The sequence below is a fragment of the Sus scrofa genome, chromosome 7, assembly GCF_054392235.1.
Source record: "Sus scrofa isolate SSC_HxYL_T2T_F1_AM1 chromosome 7, Sscrofa_HxYL_maternal_Yorkshire_Landrace_v2.0, whole genome shotgun sequence".
In the NCBI taxonomy this organism is placed as follows: domain Eukaryota; kingdom Metazoa; phylum Chordata; class Mammalia; order Artiodactyla; family Suidae; genus Sus; species Sus scrofa.
The window spans coordinates 65,817,144-65,840,492 of record NC_139389.1 but is presented as its reverse complement, the minus strand read 5'-3'; the positions used below and the strand labels follow the sequence as shown (position 1 = coordinate 65,840,492).

At 40.5% G+C, this 23,349-nt stretch overlaps 1 protein-coding gene across 12 annotated transcripts in view; it reads left to right on the top strand.

Moving 5' to 3' along the window:
* Nucleotides 1–23,349, top strand: part of PEAK1 (pseudopodium enriched atypical kinase 1) — a 284,832-nt gene that overhangs the window by 252,677 nt on the left and 8,806 nt on the right. For all 12 annotated transcript variants that reach the window (XM_084966101.1, XM_084966096.1, XM_021097994.2 and 9 more), the window contains 1 exon segment: nt 6,925–7,670. In XM_084966101.1, coding sequence (XP_084822227.1) covers nt 6,925–7,670 — 746 coding nt within the window.

The window sequence follows — 23,349 nt, the reverse complement described above, 5'->3', positions numbered from 1 at the left end:
AATGCCCAAATAGGTTAGGACCCTTCTTCCTAAGCTGCTGATGCCTACTGCCAGAGGATGATACAGTGAGTGCTAGGGTCAGCCAATGAGAGGCCTACTTGTTTGACAAGGCTGGCGCACAGTGTGGTGTGTGGCATCTATATTTATAACTCCAGTGCATCTTTCTCAGTTTGGTGATGATCATCTCTTCTATTGTCCTCTCCCTTCCCGTTCTCATCTGTATTACTTGTCATGTGCCCTGGGGAAAGATTAGGGATGAAGATTGAAATTACAATTTAAATAGAAAAATATATTCCATTTATTTTGGCTTTAACATTCTCATTTGTTGAATGTCAGCTATCTCCTGGGAGCCAAGCGGGGCGCTAGGAGTGTCTTCAAGGAGTCTTGGTCTTTACAAAGACAGACATAGGGGCTGGACCTAGGAGCTCATGTGATAGTTGCTCTGATGCAGGTATTTAAGGGTCAGTGAAAGCTTCTGCCTGGAGGAGTCTAGGAGAAGGTCACTAAGGTTTTAAGCTTGAAAGAAAGTAGTTGCTTGCCAGACCCACAAGCAAGAGAGAACACTCCAGGTAGAGGAAAGAGTATGTACAAAGGCCTGAAGCTTGATAGTTCATTTAACTACAAGTAGCTTAAGTGCAGAATAGAAGGGGTGGAGTTGGCGAGGTGGGCCTAGATCATAAATGGTATGTATTTATCACAATGAGTGTATCTTTTACCTACAGGAAACAAACAAGAATTTTGAATAGAGGTTCATGATCAGGATTTTTAAAAGATCATTCTCAAAGCTACCTATGGGATGACTGGAGGCAGGGAGACTGACCGGGAGACCATGACATTCCTGTCTTAGGGGACTAAAGAACTAATTGTGCTCATTAGCATCCTGCTCCTGTCTAAATGGGTCATTCTTAAGTGCCTTTTATCCCTAGCACCCTAAGATCAAAATGATTGTTATGTCTTAAGCAAACATTTGCTGTGATTTGTCCCGAGTGTGTCTTCAATGATAGTGCCTTCCAATAGATCTCTATATTGATGTCATCATTATTTTGAGTTTTTCGCTGTGTAATCATCTTTGAAATGTTGATCTTTAGAGATAACGTTTTTCTTATTTCCTTTCTATGTATTTTACCAATCATGTAAGTTTTAAGAGCTCATATTAATCATTTTCCTTCCTGAGGAGTTTTAAACACTCTTTTTGGTTCTTTGAAGTAGTGTCATTAAACTTTTCCCTTTTAATCCATCTTTCATCATTTGCTTATCAGAAAGTGATATAAGGCCTTATTTGTCAGCCTGAAGACATGTTTAAGTGAGGAGAAAATACGAAGATAGAGTTTAGAAACTTAAAAAGAAAGTAAGGTTTCAGTGTGGTTTAGTCAAACATATTTGCCCAAAAGAACTTTTTTAGCCTATAGCAAGGCAAGATTTAGAACACAATCTTTTTGTTTTGTTTTGTTTCAAGAGCTGGTATGCCACAAAAATGTAGAGTATGTGATATTATATCAGGCCTGCTGAAAGCTGAGCTTAGTGTCTGGTCCTGGAGGCTTGAGAAGAATGCACAGGATTAAAAGTTTAAAATAAAAACAGCTAAGATACCAAGCATTTAAAACATTGACCCAGATGACTGGAATTCAGTTAGGAGAACTTGTTCTTCTTGGAAGGAAAAAATAAAAACACAATACACTTTGAGACTTGGGAGAATGGCTTGACCTACTTGCCCGGACTGCAGAATGCTCATGGTTTCATTTGGAACGGAAATGCTTCTCATTCCCATGTGGAAATCTTAGCTCCCAGGAGATCTTATCCCACTCTTTGGGGAGAGAAATCGCTATTCATTATCTTTATTTCCTTGCTGCCTGGTTGTCCATTTTCATTTTGGAATGATGACCAACTCTGCTGACTCTCTGTTCTTCAGCCTGGCAGCTGTTTCCTTCACACCTGCTTCATGTCTCACAGTGTGCCAGAGGTTCTGAGGAAATGTTAAAACACACACACACACACATTATAAAAGGCTAAAAATGCTACCATAGAGTAAAAAGTGCTAAGAGAACACAGAGGAAGAAGTGACAGCGCCCAGTTTAGAGGTGGAGAGTAGAGAGGAGGGAGGGCATCAGTGGACAAAGGGCTGTTTGAGCTGGGCGTAGGACAGAACACTTTTGCCAAGGCAGAGATGTAAAAATAAAAACAAGGAGAGTATGAAAAGAACAGGAACTGAGTGATCATCAACCGTGAGAGGGTCGGTGAGAAATAGTGGTAGATAAGACAGAGAGCCTTGACCAACTTCGTGAGGAGTTTGGACTTTATTCTGTAGGTGAGGAAAATGGCAAGGTTGGCCCTCTTGCACCCCCTCTGATAAGCATTAAAGAGCTGCTGATGGTGATAGACCTTGTCTCACCTGTCAGTTCTGAGGTAATTTTAAAAAATAAAGCACTTTTGGAATTCTTCATTCCTCCTCTGTCCATGATTGTTTTTATTATCATTTAGAAAAATGGGTAGAAAAGGGCCACACCATAAAATTTCTCCTAAGGTCCACATTGAAAGTGGTGAGAATAGGTGTATGTTTCATGCTTTTTATTCATTAATTCATTCCTTCCCTCCTTCGTTCCATTCCCCCCTCAGCCAGACTGTTTGCTTTGTCCTGGGTGTATAAATGGGACACAGCCTCTGCCCTCAATGGCAAACCTGTGGGGAATTCAAACAGGGACACAAATCAAGTATCCTGAGTGCTCAGAGAGAAATGTTCACAGGATACATCTGAGGCTCCAAGGAAGGAAAGGTCAATTTTGGGAAGTAGAGTGAGAAACATTCCCCAGAGGCACAATGTTTAAAGACGAGAGGAGCGAGCCATCATTCCCGGAAGAGGGGTCAACATGAGCACAGACACAGAACATGAAGTAGCCACGAGTGCTGGAGAAGCTACACGCAGCTTATTAGCTCAGACGTGTGGCACAGGGGAGGTGCTCTGAGAAACACGACCAACCAGAGCTGGGTCATGATAGGCCTGCTTTCTGTGCTTGAACAAAGAATTCTCCATCCTCAGGATCAAGTTCAAGTTCTCAAGGACAGAATGTTTTAAGTAGAGGAGTGCTGTGATCAGCTTTGGTGTTTGAAAAAAGTCTCTAATGGCTCGTGTGGTGAGGGGGGCAAAACTGGAGACAGGGATAACAGGAGCCTGCCACAGTAGTCAGGCAAGGAAGATAAGGGGCTGCTACAGTTCACTGCTTCTCACCTTCTCCACAGCACTTCACCTCTGAAAGGACTGGGTCAGGAAAAGGAAGGTTTGTTGCAAAGCACATTGCTGTCATCTTGTAAATAAACTGTGGTTCTGACTTCTCACATTAGCTGCCATGAGGTAGGCCTGGGGCAGCTCTGGGAGGGAGACCTCACCATCACAGGCAGAGTTCAGTAAAGGCCAAGCCTCTTCATCCTTTGTGATGTTAAGAGCCCAGAGAAATGGGGAGATGTGACTGAAAACTGAATTTATGGTGGTTTCTAAGAATGGATTGTTGATTTGCTTTATTAAGATAAAATTCACATACCATGAAATTCACCCTTTTAGAGTGTGCAATTCAATTCAGTGAATGTTAGTATATTAACAAAATTTTACAACCACTACTGGTATCTAATTCTAGAAGAGTTTCATCCCCAAACGGAAACCCATTAACAATAGCTCCATTTCCGTTCTCCCCTCCCCCAGCCCTTGGCAACCACTAATCTACTTACTGTCTCTGTGTATTTATGTATTTCTAGACATTGCATATAAGTGGAATTACATGATGTGTGGTCTTTTGTGACTGGTTTCTCTCACTTAGCGTGTTTCCAAGGCTCATACAGATGGTAGCAAGTATCAGTACTTCATTGCTTTTTATGGCTGAATAATACTCTATTGTGTGGCTATACTACATTTTGTTTATTCATTCTTCAGTTGATAAACATTAGAGTTTTTTCCACTTTTTGGCTCTTACGTTGTACTTATACTCAAATGTCGCTGTGAACATTTGAGTGCAAGTTTTTGTGTAGATATATGCTTTCATTTCTCTTGAATATATCCCTAGAGTTAGAAATGCTGAGATAGGAGTTCCCGTCATGGTGCAGTGGTTAACGAATCCGAGTAGGAACCATGAGGTTGCGGGTTCAGTCCCTGGCCTTGCTCAGTGGGTTAAGGATCTGGCGTTGCTGTAAGCTGTGGTATAGGTTGCAGAAGCGGCACTGAGCGAGGCCAGGGATGGAACCCACATACTTGTGGATACTAGTTGGATTTATTTCTACTGTGCCACAATGGGAACTCCCTAGATTGTCTTCTTAATTTACCTTTTGGATTGTTCACTGCTGGTGTATAGAAATACAATTAATTTTTTATACTGAGCTTAAATACTTCAATCCTGCTAAACTGGTATATTAGTTCTAATTGGTTTTGGTTGTTGTAGTCATGGATTCCTTAGACTTTCCTATATAGAAGATTAAGTCACCCATGAATAGAGATAGCTTTACTTCTTTTCCAGTCTGAATGTTATTTCTTTTTCTTTCCTGATTTCCCTGGCTAGGTCCTCTAGTACAGTGTAGAATAGAAATGACAAGAATGGAAATCCTTGTCTTGTTCCTGATCTTAGTGGGGAAAAATCTCTTCTTTCACCATTAAGTATGATTTACCTCTTGGTTTTTTATAGGTCCCCTTTATCGGGTTGAGGATGATCCCTTCTTTTCCAAGTTTGTTCAATGATTTTATCATGAAAAGTATTGGATCTTATGAGCATCTATTGAGCTGATCGTGAGGGGTTCTTTTCCTCTATTCTATTTACATTGTATATTGCATTGATTGATTTTTCAGATATTAAACCAACCTTGCGTTCCTGGGATAAATCCATATTTGTTTGTAGTGTCTAATTCTTTTGTATATGTTGCTGGATTCAGTTTGCTAATATTTTGTGGGGATTTTTGTGCTTAGTAATAAGAGATATTAGTCTCTAGTTTTCTTGTAATGTCTTTCTCTTGTTTTGATATGTAGGTAAGATTGCCCTCATAGATTCCAAGTTGGTAAGTGTTCACTGCCCCTCTGTTTTTTGGAAGAGTTTGTGAAGGATTGATTTTAATACTTCTTTAAACATTGGGGTAGAATTCATCAATAAAGCCATATGGCCCTGGACTTTTCTTTGAGGGAATTTTTTAAGTCATTGGTTTAGTATCTTTACTTGTTATGGGTACCTGTACGGTTTTGCCTCTTTTTCTCTTTTAGCCCTAAATATTCATTCCTTTAGTCATTCGAGAGATATTTATTGAGCATCTGTTATACACAGGACATGTTCTTAACATAGAGGGTACAGTGATGAATAAAATGAAATTCCTGGCCCTCTTAGAGCTTAGCATTCTCATATTCTTTCCCTCTCTCATTCTCATGCTGTCTATATACATATTTTTTATTTATATATAATGTAGTTCTATTCCTTATAAAAAAATATTGCTGCATGCCATTAGTGGAGAAAGGGGGTCCTTAGGTTTGCTTATATATCATCAGAGTTTATATAAATGCTTAGGTATTCTTGAAGAGAATTGCATGCATGGGAAATGGAATATAATATATTGCTACTACAATCATAGTTTATATTGGTTCTTCCCTTTGGCATTGCTATAAGGATATGATTTTAATAAGCCATCTTTATTCATTATTATCATCAGTAGGAGCATATATTTGTTTCCTAGGGCTGTTGTAACAAAGTACCACAAACTAACTGGCCTAAAATAAGAGAAATTTATTTTCCTGTATTTCTGGAGACTTGGAGTATGAAATCAAGGTGTTAACAAGGCTGTGTTCCCTCTGAGAGTCTAGGTAGGATCCCTCCTTATCTTTTCCTAGCATCTGGTGGTGGTCCTCAATCCTTACCACCCCTGGCTTGCAACTGCATTACTCCAGTCTCTGCCTCTGTCACCACATGGTGTGTCTGTCTTCATATGACTTTTTTCTAGTCTTATAAGGATATCAGCTGTATTGGATTGAGGCCCATCCTAATGACCTCGTCTTAACTTAATTACTCCTACAAAGACTCTGTTTACAAATATGATCACCTTCACAAGTACCAGAGGTTAGGACTTCAGTATATTAAGTCCTGGAGGTGTCATTAATCACATACCTATGTATTTTATCTTCTTCCAAGCACAAATTCTGGAAAACAAGCAAATATGATCAGTTCTGTTAAGTAAGATTTGTTGTAAAAGAGGTTCAAAAGTAGTATCTCTGAAATCACAGTTTGTATGCCCTGTAAAATAATCACATAAGAGTTTGTAAAACAATAGTCATCTGCTCATATATGTGGTTCCCCTTATCACAATCACAGGGATCTTATACATAGGCCGTTAAGCAGTGCCCGAATCCGTCTCTGTAGTGAAATAAAATAACATGGTTTATGAAATTATATTTGTATATATTAGATTGAAAATGACAAGTGCCGTATACAATACAATGTACCTTGGAACAAAGTTAAAAGGATAGAATAGTGTCTTCTGAGCACCAGTCTAGCTCATTTGCTAGTTCCAATTGTTTTTAATAATGCTCCCAATATTTCTTAAAATCCGCAAGTGCTATCATCTCTACTCTGTCACAATGCAATTATTTGAGTGTCTGTCACTCCTTAGTATTCTAATGTGGTAAATATAGCACTCTTGGGGCCAGGAGGGGAGACTCTGAATTTCTTTCTGAAAACTGTTCCTATGGCAAAGAAGTACTAAGACATTGTTGGCATTTGTTCCTCCCATCAAGTCTTACCTTTAAATTTAGCTATTTGTCCTTTGTTTTCTTTCATCATTTTTGAATTAAAGCACTGACTTCTTACATTCTCAGTGCTGCCTCCCTTGTTTATGTCTAAATTTCAGTTATGTCACAAGAATGAAAACTTTACTTAATTATTCTTTTTTTTCTTTTCTTTTAAAACAATACAGGGCAGTCTAGAGCAGCCATGATACCTCCCAAGCATCCACGGCAACCTAAGGGAGCTTTGGATGATGCCATTGCCTTCGGTGGGAAAACAGACCAAGAAGCACCTAATGCTTCTCAACCTACACCACCCCCACTGCCAAAGAAAATGATCATAAGAGCCAATACAGAGCCAATCTCCAAAGAACTCCAGAAATCCCTGGAAACTACTCTTTGTGTCATGGCTAATCCTACCTATGATATTGACCCCAACTGGGATGCCAGTAGCGCTGGCTCTTCAATCAGTTATGAACTCAAGGGACTGGATATTGAGTCTTATGACTCCTTGGAGAGACCTTTGCACAAGGAGAGACCTGTGCCCTCTGCAGCAAACAGCATCTCCAGCTTAACCACTCTCAGTATTAAGGACAGATTTTCCAATAGCACAGAGTCCCTGTCCAGCCGGCGTGGTCCCTCTTGCAGGCAGGGCAGAGGCATCCAGAAGCCACAGAGACAAGCACTTTATCGAGGACTTGAGAATCGTGAAGAAGTGGTGGGTAAAATCCGAAGCCTTCATGCAGATGCCTTGAAAAAACTGGCTATTAAATGTGAAGACCTCTTCATGGCTGGGCAGAAAGATCAGCTCCGTTTTGGGGTGGACAGCTGGTCAGACTTCAGGCTAACCAGTGACAAGCCTTGTTGTGAGGCAGGTGATGCCGTTTACTACACAGCTTCATATGCAAAAGATCCACTTAATAACTATGCAGTCAAGGTAAGAAAATATTATAAATCTACTTTTAATCTTCTCCAACACACTGTTACTGAGATGGGTCTGGTTTCTTTTTTTTTCCCCTTTATTCCTCTGTTCAGCAAAAACTTATTGAGCATCTTCCTTACCTCAGATATTGTAAAAGAAAGGGGCTTAACTTACTATCTAGGTGAGAAAACAGATGTATAGGGACAGAATTAGAGCACAGTATACTGAATGCCAAGATAGAGGTAAGCAGGACCTTAACCCAGACTCCAGATGCCAGAGAATTCTTCCTAAAATAGGTAATCCTTGAGCTGTGATTGTTTGCAAAGGTTACCTGTACAAATGTGGTCTATCATGTACCTTCTACTCTGTTTCTGTGTTTAATCTCTAGCAAATAAGAGACCCTTGTTTTCTGACTCCTCTGTTTCCTAAAGAAACATTTTTATAGAGGAAGGTAACCAATATTTGTTAATGTACCAGGAATTTTGTAGTCTTATGTAATTTAATCTTCACGTTGACTTCATGGGGTTAAGTTTGTTTTTTTTGTTTTTTCTTTTGGTCCCACCCACCGCATGTAGAAGTTCCTAGGCCAGGGATTGAGCCCATGCCACGGCAGTGACCAGGGCCTCTGCAGTGACAATGATGGATCCTGGGGTTAAGATCTTTTTATCCATTCAACAGATGAGAATAATATGGCCAGCAGTTAGTAAAGGTAGATTTAAACACAGATCTCTCTGACTCTAGCCTACACTTTGTTATATCACATATTAATTTCTTAAATGTATATCACCCATTCCAGTCAACCCACTTCTTTCAGAGGGCTAAAACTCTTACCATCAAGAATTCTTGAGCAGTTACAGTCACTGTAACAGTAAGCCCTAGGCTTCATCAGTGTGATTAAAAAGAAGCATGGACTTTAAAGTCCAAAAGATCTGGGTTCAAATCCTGACTCTGCCACTAAGTAGCTCTGTCATAAGTTGCTGCTCTGAGTCTCAACTTCCTCAGCCTTAAAAGGGATAATGGGAGTTTTCTGGTGGTGCAGCGGGTTAAGGATCTGGTCAGTTATCACTGCAGTGGTTCCAGTTGCTATTGTGGCATGGAATCAATTGCTGGCCCAGGAACTTTCACATGCCGTGAGAGTGTCATCCCTTGTGGCTCAGTGGGTTAAGAACCCAGCATAGTGTCCATGAGGATGCGGGTTTCATCCTTGGCCTCTCTCAGTGGGTTAAGGATCAGGCGTTGCCACAAGCTGTGGTGTAGATCGCAGATGCAGCTTAGATCCTGCATTGCTGTGGCTATGGCTTAGGCCAGCAGCTGCAGCTCCGATTTGACCGCAACGTAGGAAGTTCCATATGCTGGAGGTGCAGCTGTAAAAAGAAGAAAAAAAAGAGAGATAATAGGAGTTCCCTGGTGGCCCAGCTGTTAAGGATTCAGCATTGTCACTGCTGTAGCTTGGGTTTGATCTCTGGCCCAGGAACTCCTGCATGAGGTAGGCAGGTGCTGCCCAAAAAAGTGGGGGGAGGGAATAATAATGGTGCCCATCTTGTAGCACTTTTTGACTAAAAGAGAACTAAATGTCTCTGATAAATTTCAACTTCTTTCACTTCTTCCCTAGATTACTTTAAGAAAGTAACAGTCTTTGAGCCTCAATTTCCTTCTCTTTCAGATGTTTACAACAATGATGTATCTAGTTTTCAGGACTGAGGTTAGGCTCAAGTGAGATGATACATTGAAAGAATTTCTGAAAACATAGAGCTTTCTGTAAACTTAAGGTAACGTTCCCCCTTCCCATAGTCCCTTTTTACTGATTCTCTTCACTGGTTCAAAACCAATTAACATATCTAAATGACTTGTATGTGTTAATTTAGCTTCGAAAGACCAGATGGTGTCTTAGTAAATTAATGGATAAGGTAAACGTTTGGCCTTACCTGTCTATCAAGACAGAATATATATTTAGACCAGACCTTCAGCCGGCTGCTCTCTGCAGTTGCAGCACCGTCACCACTTTACTGTCTGGTGGCACTTGCAGAGTGACCCTGTGCCCCAGCCCACACTTTTTAAATTAAACCGAGGGGTAAACTGCAGACAGAAGATCTAGATATGAGTTAATATATTACTGTTGAGTCTAAAAAGGCATTTTGAGATTCTTTGTAGCATATCAATTGGGGTTATGGGGCCTCATCTATCTTGGGCCTTTATTGCTACAAAATCATCAATGCAGGATGAGTACCTATTTCAGAAAGGGACATTGAACTATCTGTTTTTTTCAAAACAACTGAGAAGTAGGGCTTGACTAACTTTATGTATTATTGCTGTGCAATCTTGTCTCTTTCCCAAATCAATGGTCTGGTATTGATTTCTTTGCTTGTAATGATGCAAAAGCAATCTCCAAAGAACAGGTGGCAAGTGGTTATATACTGGGAGATGTTGGCAGGTTTGGGAAAGGATGTTTTACACTAAATGGTGAATATAAATGCCTCTTTGAAGACCCTCTGGGTGTTTCTAGAAGTACCCAATTGATAGTACAACCTTAAAGGAATAAATTACTAGGACACTGTGAACCCTACCTTTGCAGAGATAAGCAAAAAAAGACCAGCAGTTGGCTCACATAACTTTTCACTGTTTGTCTTCTTAACATATCCCTTTCCATACTAAGGGAATTTAGAGTAGGCTAACAGGTATGACTGTCTCTTGAAGAAGCTAAAAGGTCTGTTAAAATGTTGCAAAAGGAAGTCACTGCTAGAATTTAATAATTTGAAAGCCAAGGGATTCTACCCCTTAAATGCCAAATACCCTGCGGTGATAAAGAGTACTATGATCTTTACCTTGAGTGTTGTCTGAGTTTGCTCAGGCCACCCTAACAAAATACTGTAGACTGGATGGCTTAAACAAAATAAATTTTCTCATAGTTCTGAATGCTGGAAAGTTCAAAATCAAGGTTCTAGCTGATTTAGTTTCTAGTGGGGGGCTCTCTTTCTGCCTTGCAGATGGCTGCCTTCTTCTTGTGTCTTCACATGGCTGAGGTGGGTAGGGACTTTCTAGTGTCTCTTCCTATAAGGACACTAATCCATGTCAGGGCCTCATTTAGCCTTAATTACCTCTTTGTAGGCCCTATCTCCAAATACAGTTAAATCACCTTGGGGGTTAGCATGTCAACATATGAATTTGGGAGGAGCGGGGTAAACAATTTAATCCAAAATGTTCTGTCCCTGCCCCCCACATTGAATTCATATCCTTATCACATACAAAATATGTTCAGTTCATCCCAGTAGTCCCAGAGTTCTTAACTCATTCTAGCATCAACTCTAAAGTCCAAAGTCTCACGTGACTATCATCTAAATCAGATATGGGTGAAACTCAAGGTCTGATAAATCCTAAAGCAAATTTCTTCTCCAAATGTGAACCTAGGGAAATAGTCAAGTTATGTGCTTCCAAAATACAGTGGTGGACAAGCATAGGATGGACAACCCCATTTAAAAAGGGAGAAATCGAAAAGGAAGAAAGGGATGATGGGTCTCAAGCAAGTTCAAAACCTTGCAAGGCCAATTCCAAAACCTTACAAGGCCAATTCCATTAAATACTGAGGCTCAGGAATAATCCTCTTTGATTCAGTATTTTGTCCTCCAGGCCCACTGGAGTGGCAGCATCAACCATGTGGCTCTGCTGGGCCCCTTGATCTTTGGCTTTTCGTAAGGGCCCACCCACATGGCTCACTGCCAGGGCAGGGTCACGCTTGGCCTTCCCAATCTGGAGAAGCATCCCTACCCTTCTAAACAGAAAAGGAAACTGCCTTGCCCTGGGCCTGTGGTGGGAGTAGCAGCCCTTGAATATCTAGAATGTCTTCAGGGTCATGCTTCCCTTTCCTTAAAGAATAGTTCTCTTTCACAGATAAATAGCTCCATGGTCCAGTCCTCAAGCATCCAAGAAGTCCAACAGCCTTCCTTCATTCCACCCAGCTTTCTCTGTCCCTTTAGTTCAAACTGACAGTGCCTTTGCTGGTATAATCCCACCTCTATTTCTGGCTTCTGCTGAGATGGCTGATTAAGTCCATGAGTCACACTCTGATGTCTTTATCAAGTGGTTATTCAGCCACACCCTTAGTATTCTCTTTAGAACAAGCTTTCTCGTTTTTTACAATATGGATAGGCTGAGAGTTTTCAAATCTTCAAGCTCTGATTCCTTTTTGTCCAACAATTCCTTCAACTCTTCTCTCTCCCTTTGCCCTTTACTATAAGCAGTTAGGAAGAAACAAGCCATTCCTTTAACATTTTGTTTAGAAATCTCTCAGCTAAATATTTAGTTTCATAGCTTACAAGTTCTGCCTTTCACAAAATGCAAGAGCACCATTTAGCCAAGTTCTTTGCCATTTTATAAGAAAGTTCATCTTTTTTCTAGTTTCTGATGTGTTCCTCATTTCTATCTGAGACTTCACTAGAATCACCCTTAGTGTTCATATTTCTAGCAACAGTCTATTCAGGGGTATCTAGGCTTTTTCTCTCAGGTGTCTTAAAACTCTTCCATCTTCTACCCAATTCCAAAGCAGCTTCTTCTGTATTTTTGGTTATTTGTTAAAGCAATACCCCACTTCTCAGTAACAAAATCTTCATCTTAGTCTGCTTGAGCTGCCATAACAAAATACGATAAACTGGATGACTAATGAATAATAGGGTTTATTTTCTCCCATTTCTGTAGACTGCAAAGGGAGAAGATTCTCTTCCTGGTGTGAGACATGCCAGGGGTGGGGAGGGTGGGGGAGAGAGTATGCACATTGAGGGGGTCAGGGCTTTAACTTATGAATCTTGGGAAGACAAGTTCAGTCCATAGCTTTATTTGGTTTTTCATTCAATGTGAATAGCTTTATTTTTGTTGGTCTTAAACTAAAAGACATCACAACATAAAATAAGAAAAGGTATATTTGGGAGTTCCCTGGTGGCCTGGCAGGTTAAGGCTCCAGCATTTTCACAGCTGTGGTACAGGTTACTGCTGTGGTGTGGATTCAGTCCCTGGCCCAGGAATTTCCACGTGCCATGGGTATAGCCAGAAGAAGGAAAAAAAAAAAAAAGAAAGAAAGAAAACAGAAAAGTAGCTTTGGAGTCAGCTTAATGGGTCCAAATTCTGAATCTGTTGTTGTATATTCCCAAGCAAGTCACATAACCTCTCCCTTTTCACATGAATGGATACTCGCTGCTGTACCTACCTCCCTCATTAGAGGTTTATATGCATATGTGTTTATGTAGTGAAACTGCTTTTATAAACTGTGAAGTACATGTAAGAGAATGCATTGTTGTTATTAATAATGGAAAAATTACTTCTCAACATTCTCTTGGTCACTATCATTCTTTAATATTAGGTACTAGTCTTGAGCATATTTTGATAAGCTCTGCACTTAGATTATTTTCTTGCTCATTTCTTCAAAGACATAAACATCTTTTCTTAAGATTATGAGAGAAAGCTACTAAATGTTACAACCCTCTAGAATTTTAGCACTGCCCCAAATTGGAAACAAAGTGCCTGATATTAAGTAAACAATTTAATAACTTATGGTAGAGCAGCCCAGTGGAATGTTTGCAGAGGTTAAAAATGGTCATTATGAAGACTATATATAATCAAGGAAAACATTTTTTGTAAAATGTCGTATGGAAATAGCAGAATATCAAGTATTATGATCACTTTAAAAAACTGACCTACAAAATGGTAATATGCAAATAATTTCTATGTTAGAATGTTGATGATTATAGGCAATGAAAAACAATACCATTCACTTACATGTGGAATCTAAATCATGGCACAGGAGTTCCCATTGTGGCTCAGTGGTAACGAACCTGAATAGTATCCATGAGGATGCAGGTTTGATCCCTGACCTCGCTAAGTGGATTAAGGATCCAGCATTGCTGTGGCTGTGGTGTAGGCTGGCAGCTACCGCTCAATTTGACCTCTAGCCTGGGAAACCACATGCCGCGGGTATGGCCCTAAAAAAAAAAAAAAAAAAATTAGGCAATGATGTCCTGGTGTATAGCATAGGGAACTATGTCCAATCACTTGGGATGGGACATGATGAAAGATAATATGGGAAAGAGAGTGTGTATAGATCTATGACTGGGTCACTTTGCTGTACAGCAGAAATTGACAGAACAATGTAAATAATCTATAATTTTAAAAAAATTCTAAGTTGGCTAGATTATGAGGCAGAGTTGGGAGGCAACAAGGAAGGGAGCTGAAATAGAGCCAAAGAAACTGCTCTTGTCACGTGAAGCACAGACTTCCGAATAAGTTATTGCTGACTTTGGTTTTCTGACTATTTCTCAGGGCCTAGAAATAGCTCCTCCACCTGTTTTAAGAAGCAATGCTTGTTTCCACTGACACACTTGAGAGTCTGTGATAGGTGAAGGAAATGGCTTAAATTTTAGGAATTCTCTTTATGTGATATTAGTTATATCTTAAAATCTGTTGGCTTACTTTTTTTTTTCCTATGTTCCTGCTGGTGGCCAATAAAAATCCGTGAAGGAAAAAAATGATATCATAATATCTTTTCAATGAAAACTAAGGAATTGGAGATTTTTGGATCATTTGACACTGAGCTTCTTGAAGGCAGGTATCCTTAGTTATTCATCTCTATAGTCCTATCCTCCCAACACAAATTATAAAATAGCTCCTGTTTTAGGTTCCCCAGCTTTGCACACACTCTGGACTGCTCTTCTGGGAAGAGCATTGTCATCTGCAGGTGACCTATTTCAGAATCACCTGTGGGATCCTCATTAAAAATGTAGTTACCTCGATCCATCCCACACCTTATGTATCAGTGTCTCTGGAAGTGAGGCCTCGTTAACTGCATTGTTAGAAAGCACCCCCATGTGGTTCCTCCACACAAAATTTAAGGAACGCTGACATAGTGGTTAAGAATTTGGGCTGTTAAGCCAGACAAACCTGGGTTTAAATTTGCACTTTAGCAGCTTTGCAGCTGTGTTACCTCACCCCAGTGACTTGCCTTTTCTAAACCCAGTATCTTTATGTATAAAATGGAGAAAATATTTCATTCTTCTTAAAGCCATTGTGAAAAAATCACAAGTCAGTATGTCCAAAGAGATATATAGAGGGCTCAGAGCATCATTTGGCACGAAGTAAACATTTCGTTAATGGTAGTTATTTATTCTCTCCTCTCTTCTCATATACCTAGCAATCTCCTATGTTATCTTAAAGAATCCAGCTCTGTGAATTTTCTTCTCTGATCTCTTGAGAAAGTGTTGACAGCTCTTTTCTATGTACCCACTCTACATAGCTAGTAGATTTTTCTACCACTGCTTTATCATGCTGTACTTCCACAATTATGCAGTATTACCATTATACAATTAAAGTAACATGCCAGCCCTTCCCTCTCTTATACTTGGGCTTCCCTGTGGCAGGAACCATGGCTTATTAATCCATATATTCTTATTATATTTTTAATCTAATATCCTTAGCATTAGATAGCAATACAAACTAATATAGTATGGTGTTCATAGTGGACATTCAATAAATATTTCTTGGAGTTTCCCTTTGTGGCTCAGCAGTTAACGAACCCGACTAGGATCCATGAAGATGCAGGTTTGATCCCTGGCCTCCCTCAGTGGGTTAAGGATCCAGCATTGCCATGAGCTATGGTGTAGGTCACAGACACAGCTCGGATCCCGTGTTGCTATGACTGTGGTATAGGCTGGCAGCTATAGCTCTGATTTGACCCCTGGTCTGGAAACTTCCATATGCTGCATGTGCAGCCCTAAAAAGCAAAAAAAAAAAAAAAAAAAAAAAAAAAGATCTTCAATAAATATTTCTTGACCTTTCAGCAGATACTTACTGTATATAGCATTGTGATATCTGTGTAGGCTTAAAAAAATACATATGAGTAGGACAAAAGTCTTGCCCTCAAGGAGCATGTGTTCAGTAGTAAAGACATAAGGCATAAATAACTCTTAAACAAGACAGATTGTGATGAAGGTTCAGAGTGGTATATGGAGATATAAAGATGAATAAAGATTAATGAATGAAAGAAGTCATCGTTAACACTGATCTCAGGGCTGATTAAAAAAAAGGGCCTATAGCATCCACTTCACACCATTCTTTGTGGTGAATACAATGCATGAAGAGAATAGTGGAGAATTGAGTATGGAGAGAATAGTGGAGATATTTGGGAGCAAATTTAGAGGCTTTGATTGATGAACTTGAGAGATTAGACTTTATTCTGTGTTTTGTGGAAAGCCATTAGGGATTTTTAAACAGACAGATGATGTAAGATTAGTAATTTTAGAAGTAAACTGTGGTAGAATAGTCCAGAAAGACTAGAAGCAAAGAAGCCCATCATTATGCTGTTGTAATAATCAAGATAAATAATAATGAGATCCTGAAATAGGACTGAGAAAAAGAAGGGACAGGTGGTAAAAGAGCTGAGGCAGGCAATAGAACATGTCTGGTGAGTGGCTGGATATAGGATGGGGCAGTGATGCTAAATTTCAAGGAAGAGCTACCCTGGGGGGATGGCGATGCCATTAACTGAAATGTGACTCAGAAAAGCCAAAGAGATGAGCTCTTTCTGGAGCATGCCCATGGGACAGCCAAGTGAAGAGAAAGCCTATAGCCAGATAAAAATGTGGGCTTGGTACTCAGAAGAGAGGTAGAGGTTATCTAGTCCTCTCATAAACTTGATTTAGTTCAAACTGTGGGAATGTCTGAGATGGTCATGGTACAGTCTGCACATTGGGAAAAGGCCCTTATATCTAAGTGATCCAAAGCAGAAGAGTTGGGATAGAATGTAGCAAAGGACAAGAACCCACAGATCAGAGTTCAAGATTGAAGAAGGCTTGAGCAGGAGAAGACAGGAGCGCAATCTCTGATGAATCTCCAAAAGATACAATTTTAGTAATAGTGGGAGTGGATGTCAGATGCAGTGAGTTAGCCGGGGTATGGAACAGGGGGGCTGTAGAAGCAGTGAGCACAGCTTCTTTTCAAGCATTTTGGTAAAGAAAAGTCCATATTGATTCCCAGGCAATATTTAACCTCAAGTTCTGTTTCTGTCCCCTTCGTGTCTTCTTTTATCCCCCATCACTCTTTGGTGAGCTACCACCCAGTAGGTTAGACTATCTGTCTCTGTATATTGGCTGGCCTCCAATCCTTAACTTCCCTACTCTGAATAAAATCTACCTTGCTTTTTCCCCCTTTCAAAGAACCTGGGTAGCTACTGACCAAACACACAGTCTTCAAAGTAGACTCAAATCAGCTCTAGAAAGGCAGGCCTTCATCATTCTACACAGAAAGATACTGAGAACAGAGAGAAACGGTTATGTTTGCATAGCGTCACTAACTTCATGGCAACTTGCCTCCTGATTCCAACGTGGAACCTTGCCCTATTATGTCATACCTGAGTCAGTAGGTTGGCCTTGCTGTGCCCCATTGTTATCCCTGAATGGTCAAATGGCAGCCTTTTGCTTAGAAGCAGGGTGGACAATTAGTAAAATCATGGCTCAGTCTCAGTGGGACAGTCTTTTGTAACTGTTGCCATGAGATCATTTTCTAACAAATGCTGCTAAGTGAGTCCACATGACAAATTTGATGGAATTACTTTGAGGAAGTTGATGAAAATCTCATATAAACAAAAAGTATAAATTTCTGACTTATTTTTCCAGCAGCTCTAACTCTGTGGTCATAGGTGTCTTCTCCTTTTAAAGTAGTCCTGGTCTTCGTTCTCAGGAATAGAGCACACAAAGCTCGGTGAAGATGTACACTTCCTATTTCAGCAGTGGAACAGCTTCTTTTCTTCCAGCTATGTCAAGAATCTTGTTAAAAGCTTGTAATAAAGTAGAGGTGAACTGTGGATACCAGCATCTTTTATTGCATTTTGACTCTGGAGTCTCCGTTGATCTCATTTGGGTGGATGCTGAGAAAGCAAGACACTAAATGAAAAACATTAATGGGAATAACTGTGATTGGTAGGAATTTACAGCTAGTTCAGACTATAGACTCAGGCAATTAATTACTGGCTTAGTGACAAGGAAAAAAACGAGGCAGGAAACTACTTTCACTTCCATAATTCAACACAAATATTCCCGCTGTTGAAACTTCACAGAAAGCAATTGATCAGCAACTAGTTAAACACACTTGTAGTCATCCTAGGTCAGTGTCCACTTCATTTCTCAGCCGAATGCATACAGAAGTGCCTTAAAGTCTCAACTGGGAATTGGTTTGGAAAGGAGAGGTTTTGGGTACTTACGTAAACCTAGAATCGAAATGAATTGTCTAGTGGGAAAAGAGCCATTGCTTTATTTAATGAGGTGAGAGGACGTAGATGGGAATTATAAATTGAGATTCAAATTAATTGAATTCTTAATCTGGTCTCTCAGCTGGTTATTGAACTGCTCTATGCCTCAGCTACTCTAGTGTGACCATCCTAGGTGTCATTCTTTCAGCCCAAATTACCGGCTCAGGAGCACAAGTGATGTTCTTTTGATCTGCACACTGAGTAGAAGCATAAAAAAACTTTGATGAGTACAAGTCACATAAAAACATAAAACATAAATAAAATATTAAAATCTTATACAGTTGCCTTCTTGAATTTCTCTTCTAGGCTCCAAAATGTCTTTTGGACATGTCAACATTTTTGTAGCAATTCAAGCTGTAAGTTACCTGGCCTGCCTGACAGGTCTCATAGCAGATTCACAGCAGCGTGGAATTCTGAGTACTTGGGGCCCAGACAGCATTTGTATATTAAATACTTAATCCATTTTGAATATATTTGTAACAACATTGTGTCGTGGATCTTGGCTCTGTAGCAGCAACATCTCCTAGGCAGATCAAGGAATTGAGGTCAGTCAGTGATGAGCCTGTATTCTTAGAGTGAGCTTGTACCAAGTAATGAATGTCAATTTAGAATTCGCCGGTTTTCATTCTGTACGCTTTCCTGTATGCAGTTGTGCTTTTGGGTAATGTGACAAAATAGCACAGATGGTATAGTGTGTGTGATCTTCAGTGTTTCTCATTTTTGTCCCTCTACAATTCATTCCCTACAATATCCATCTCACTTAAGGTCCACTGAGGCGCTGTAAAGTGCACAATGTGAGATAGGAATGTGAATCCCTGCTGATAAAGTGGAAGTCAGCTGAAGGCATACTAGGCCAACTGGGCCCATAACAGAAAAATAAAAGCCAATGTAGAGTATTTTAGAAGAGCCCTGTATTTTATAATTATTGCTTTCTTTGGGGAAAAGAGAAAATTGAATGGAATGATGAAGAGCTATGTTATTTTGTTTAGTCTTGTGCAGTACAACCCCCCTGAGCTTCCAAGCCAGCCTGGACTCAGCAGACAGCCCTCATTGTTCAGATTTTACTCACTGGCGTAGTCGGGTCATGAGGGTTTATTACTCAGGTTTATCTGCTGTTGCCCCCTCCCTCCCCATCTCCTCGCCAACTTCCAACTGTTTCATAAAAGCTATTCATATGTTCTCACTGCTCTGAGTAAGTAAGCCTTGTGGCTAGCCAGATGAGATGTCACCTTTCTCAGTATTTGTGCAGATATACTGAGCAGAGCCTAGGGGCCTTGCTCTGTGCTTGGCCCTAAAGATACAAATATCTGCTCTCAAGACAGACAAAAAATGTGACAGCTGTAATGATAGAGACGTGTACATGAGATGTAGATGAAACACAGAAAGGAGGCTTAGGGTTTTTAGCACTTTTCCTCTTTGACAGACACAACACATGTGAGGGCTTTGACAAAAATAAGTGGGAACCCCTCAGGCAGATGAGGGGTGAAGAGGAGCCACAATCCGAGAGAACACCTGGAGAGAAGGAGTGGGGCCCTGGCTGCAGATAGTTCAATGTGGCAAAAGGAGAAGAAACATGATGGATGAATAAGACTAGGAAGGGAGGCCAAGCCAGGACTTTCTCCTGTGAAGATAATGAGGAACCACTAGGAAGTTTATCCAGTTTTTTTTGAAAAGTGGCTCTGGTGACCACATAGAAGGTGTTTTTGAGGAGAATCACATAAGGGGCAGAGAGACCAGGTGGAAATCTTTTGTAGTAAGACCAGCAAATGATAATGGTAACCAGTGACATGGAGAAAAGAGGATACTTTGGAAGTTAAATGGGACCAAATTCAATAGAGGTTGGTAATTAACTGAAGCACAGAATGAAGATGAAGGGAAAATCCAGAGTGAACCTGATTTCTCAGCCAGATGTTGGGAAAGATAACAGAGTTATTCACCAAGAGAGGGAATACTGGAAGAACAGGGAATTTGGCGAGAAAAGGTTCAGGTCCAGTTATGTTGAGTTTAAGGCATCTACGTAGAGGATGGGACATGCATGGAGGGAAGTCAGGTAGGCCATTGAATAGATAAGTCTAAAGCTCAGAGACAGATTGGATTACAAATGTAGATGTGGAAGCAGAAATGTATCATAGTGGTTGGAACCATGAGTTTACTGAAGAGAATGTATCAGTGAGAAAAGGAGAGGGCAGAAACCCATCCCTCCACCCCCACCCACCCCAAACACCAGCATTTCAAGGAGCCTTTGGAAGGAAGGGTCAAGTAAGTAGAAATGGATACTATCCCTCCCCATTCAGCAGCTGATTTATTCCATAGCCATGCCATGCTGTTTAGCCAAATGTCCACCTTCTTTCCCCCACCACCACCACTTCGCTGCCTTAGGTGAATGTCTGTTCCACCCCCCAGTACTGAAGGGGCAGCAAGATGTACACCCTCTGTACAGGTCCTCGGCATCGTGGGCATTCCGAAAGGGTCAATAGTAGTAGACCCATAACACCGTCTTCTCCTTCCCATCTGCTTTTAATGAGGCTTTACAGTCAAAGCCCCCCACAGTCTACTTTTTAAAAGTTAGCTATCTAGGTTGAGATTATTAGAACAAACATAAATACTTTATGATGGCAAATTTGCCTCAAAGGTATGCAGAGTAGTTGCCATGAGCAACACAGAAAATGAGCCCCTGCACTGAAATGAATGTTTGGAATTCAACTTCTCAGGTTGTGTGTGAGGAACCATTGTCAGCTCTGTTTCCCCACTGAGATCAGGCTTGTCTAAGTGATGTATGCTTTGACCTGGGCTCTACGAAGGACTCAGGAGAGGGTAATTTGGCCCTGATTGTGGAAGCATTTTCCAACAGATGATTTATCAGTGATTAAAGAGCCCTTGCCTCACTGTATTTGGGACCTCTGGCCGCCGATTGCTTCGGGATGCCATGTCCTACAGATAGGAAGTGCTGAGGAGCCCTCAGATACTTGTTTGATCAGTTGATAGGAATCAGTATTTCTCCTTCCTCTTCTCTGGCCTTACTCGTCTTTATTAAGTCAGACAAACACTCAGAGGGACCCAGCCGCTGTCTTTGTGACCATGTGTTATCCACATTGGTGGGTATGGAACCACTAGCTGGCTGGCTGTCCTTTTTGATGTTCTGGTTTCCTCTGTAGAGGTAGCTCTGGAAGATGTGCCTTGTGAGTGGGAAAGCAGGCAGGGGTCGCTGTGCCCAGGATGGACGGCCCTTCTTGCTTGTGCCCTTCACACAAGGAGTTCCCTTTGCATGAATTTGGAATTGCCACCTTTATGAAGCGAGAATTTGTCCATTTGGAGGACCTATGGCATATTTTACAAGATTCAATCTTCACCAGCCCGGTTTTGTTCTGTCGCTGCAGTCTCCATGCAGATAGCTGCTGGATCTTGATGTTTCAGCTCCCTCTAGTGTCACTGTGGCTCAGACTCTCCTTGGATTTTTCTTCCCATTCACAAAACACAGACAGTACAGAGTATGACAAAATTGGCATTTTAAATAGGTTTTCCCATACATAGTCAAAAAAATAGGAGATAATTTTTTTCTCATTGCAAAAGGGACTCTTACAATGAGATAGGGGACCATTCCAGCTCCAGTTTTGTTCCTATTTCAAAATTTTTGTGCAGCCTGGGAGTCCTGTGGAAATCATTCTTCTTGGAGGGGGCGGAGGCAGAATCTTTCTTGAAATTCCTCCAGTTCAAGACAACTACCCTTTGTAAGACAGGAATGTGAATTCCTTTCAAGAAAGATAAATGAAGATGGGAGGCCAAGAAGAAGCTACTTTGATCTCCGGGAGAGAAAATATGGGTAAGGGAATGAGGAAAAAGCAACAACCAGCAGGAAGAACCTTGTCCATTTGTTCTGGAAAGAGTGGCTTAGTTTCTGAAATGACTTTTGGACTAGAAATTTATCATCTGAAGTCAGGTCATTTTGAGTTTTTTTTAAAAAAACTAAAGGAGTCAAGTTATTAATATTTGAAAAATGGCTACTATGTGGTGCTTAGAATAATACAACATCCCACCTAAATTAACATCATAGAAGGCTCTATAATAAAGATTTATGAGGTGCTCATCATGTGAGAAATCCTATTATAGAAATCTCCATAGGTCTGTGTTTGGCTGCAATTATTTTCATGGGTATGAGCCAATTAAAAGCCCTAGTATTTTGATTTCCTCTCTCACACTGCAGTCTTCTCCCTTTCTCCTTCGTCCTTACTACTAGAATGCCCCATTATTCTTTAGCCTGTCTGCATATTGTAAGATGAAGCGATAAGGAAGTGCCACCTACTCTGCTTGGCTATCTAGGCAGACTATTTGCCTTTCGAACATCAAAAATGATGGAACAATTTATCATTTCTTCTTAGTAAATCACTTTGAACCTTTATCTCAAGTTGATCTGTGAAGCTAAACATAAATTCTTGTTGTAGTATCCACGTTCTTATCTACTCAGAAAGCTCTGGGGTATCTTATAAAAATTGGGGTGTGTGTGTGTGTGTGTGTGTGTGTGTGTGTGTGTGTGTAGATACAATTAGAATAGAACTCTCAATTAGAATATCTTCTCTGCTTCTAATGCCAAACCACAAGGTGGCAAGTTTTTTTCCAGTGCAACTTGGCACTGAACTACAGTTTGGCCAGACAGTTCTCTCTCTCTCTTCGCCTTAGGTTAGCCTGTCTCAGATTTAGACTGTATCGCTAATCTTGACTTTTATGGCAGGACTGAGCTGGCCTGGAGGTGTGGCGCTAACGGTCCCTCTTTAGCTGGTGTCTGTCAAACCCGTGGTCAGAGAGCCTCACTGCTGAGGCACGTGGTTCTCAGACTCAAAAGAAAGATGCATTTTTTTCTGTCTTCCTCTCTTTGATAAAAAAAAAAAATGATGATTCTATAATGCATTGCTTTTAATATTTAGAAGTCAATTGTTATCATTATCAACGTTACATTTCTACAGCTTTGTAGTGTACACATATGCTCTACATACTTTGTCTCATTTGATTCTCACAGATGTCCTGCAAAGGAGGATTCGGTACTTTATATTGTCTCCTTCAGTAGGGAGACTAGGAGTTAGAGAAAAGAAATGCTCAAGGTTACACAGCTAGTAGCAGGGCTAAATGCCAGGCCTCCCAAGTCCTTGATGAGTGTTCTTTCTATAGTATGGCGGCGTGAGTTTAACTAAACAGCCTCATTCAGCCAGACTCAGTGATATTTGATTGACTTTTCAAAGACTGAGGAGTTGAGACCTTTGAACTTTCTTTCTAGCATGCAATGTGATTTTGAACCAATTATTAAAACTAGAAATGGGGTTAATGATGCCATATTGTGGATCGAACTCCTAAACAACTAAAAGATGACTGGTATAGGATTTTTAAATACCTGATGACACATAACTATGAAATATTGCCAGC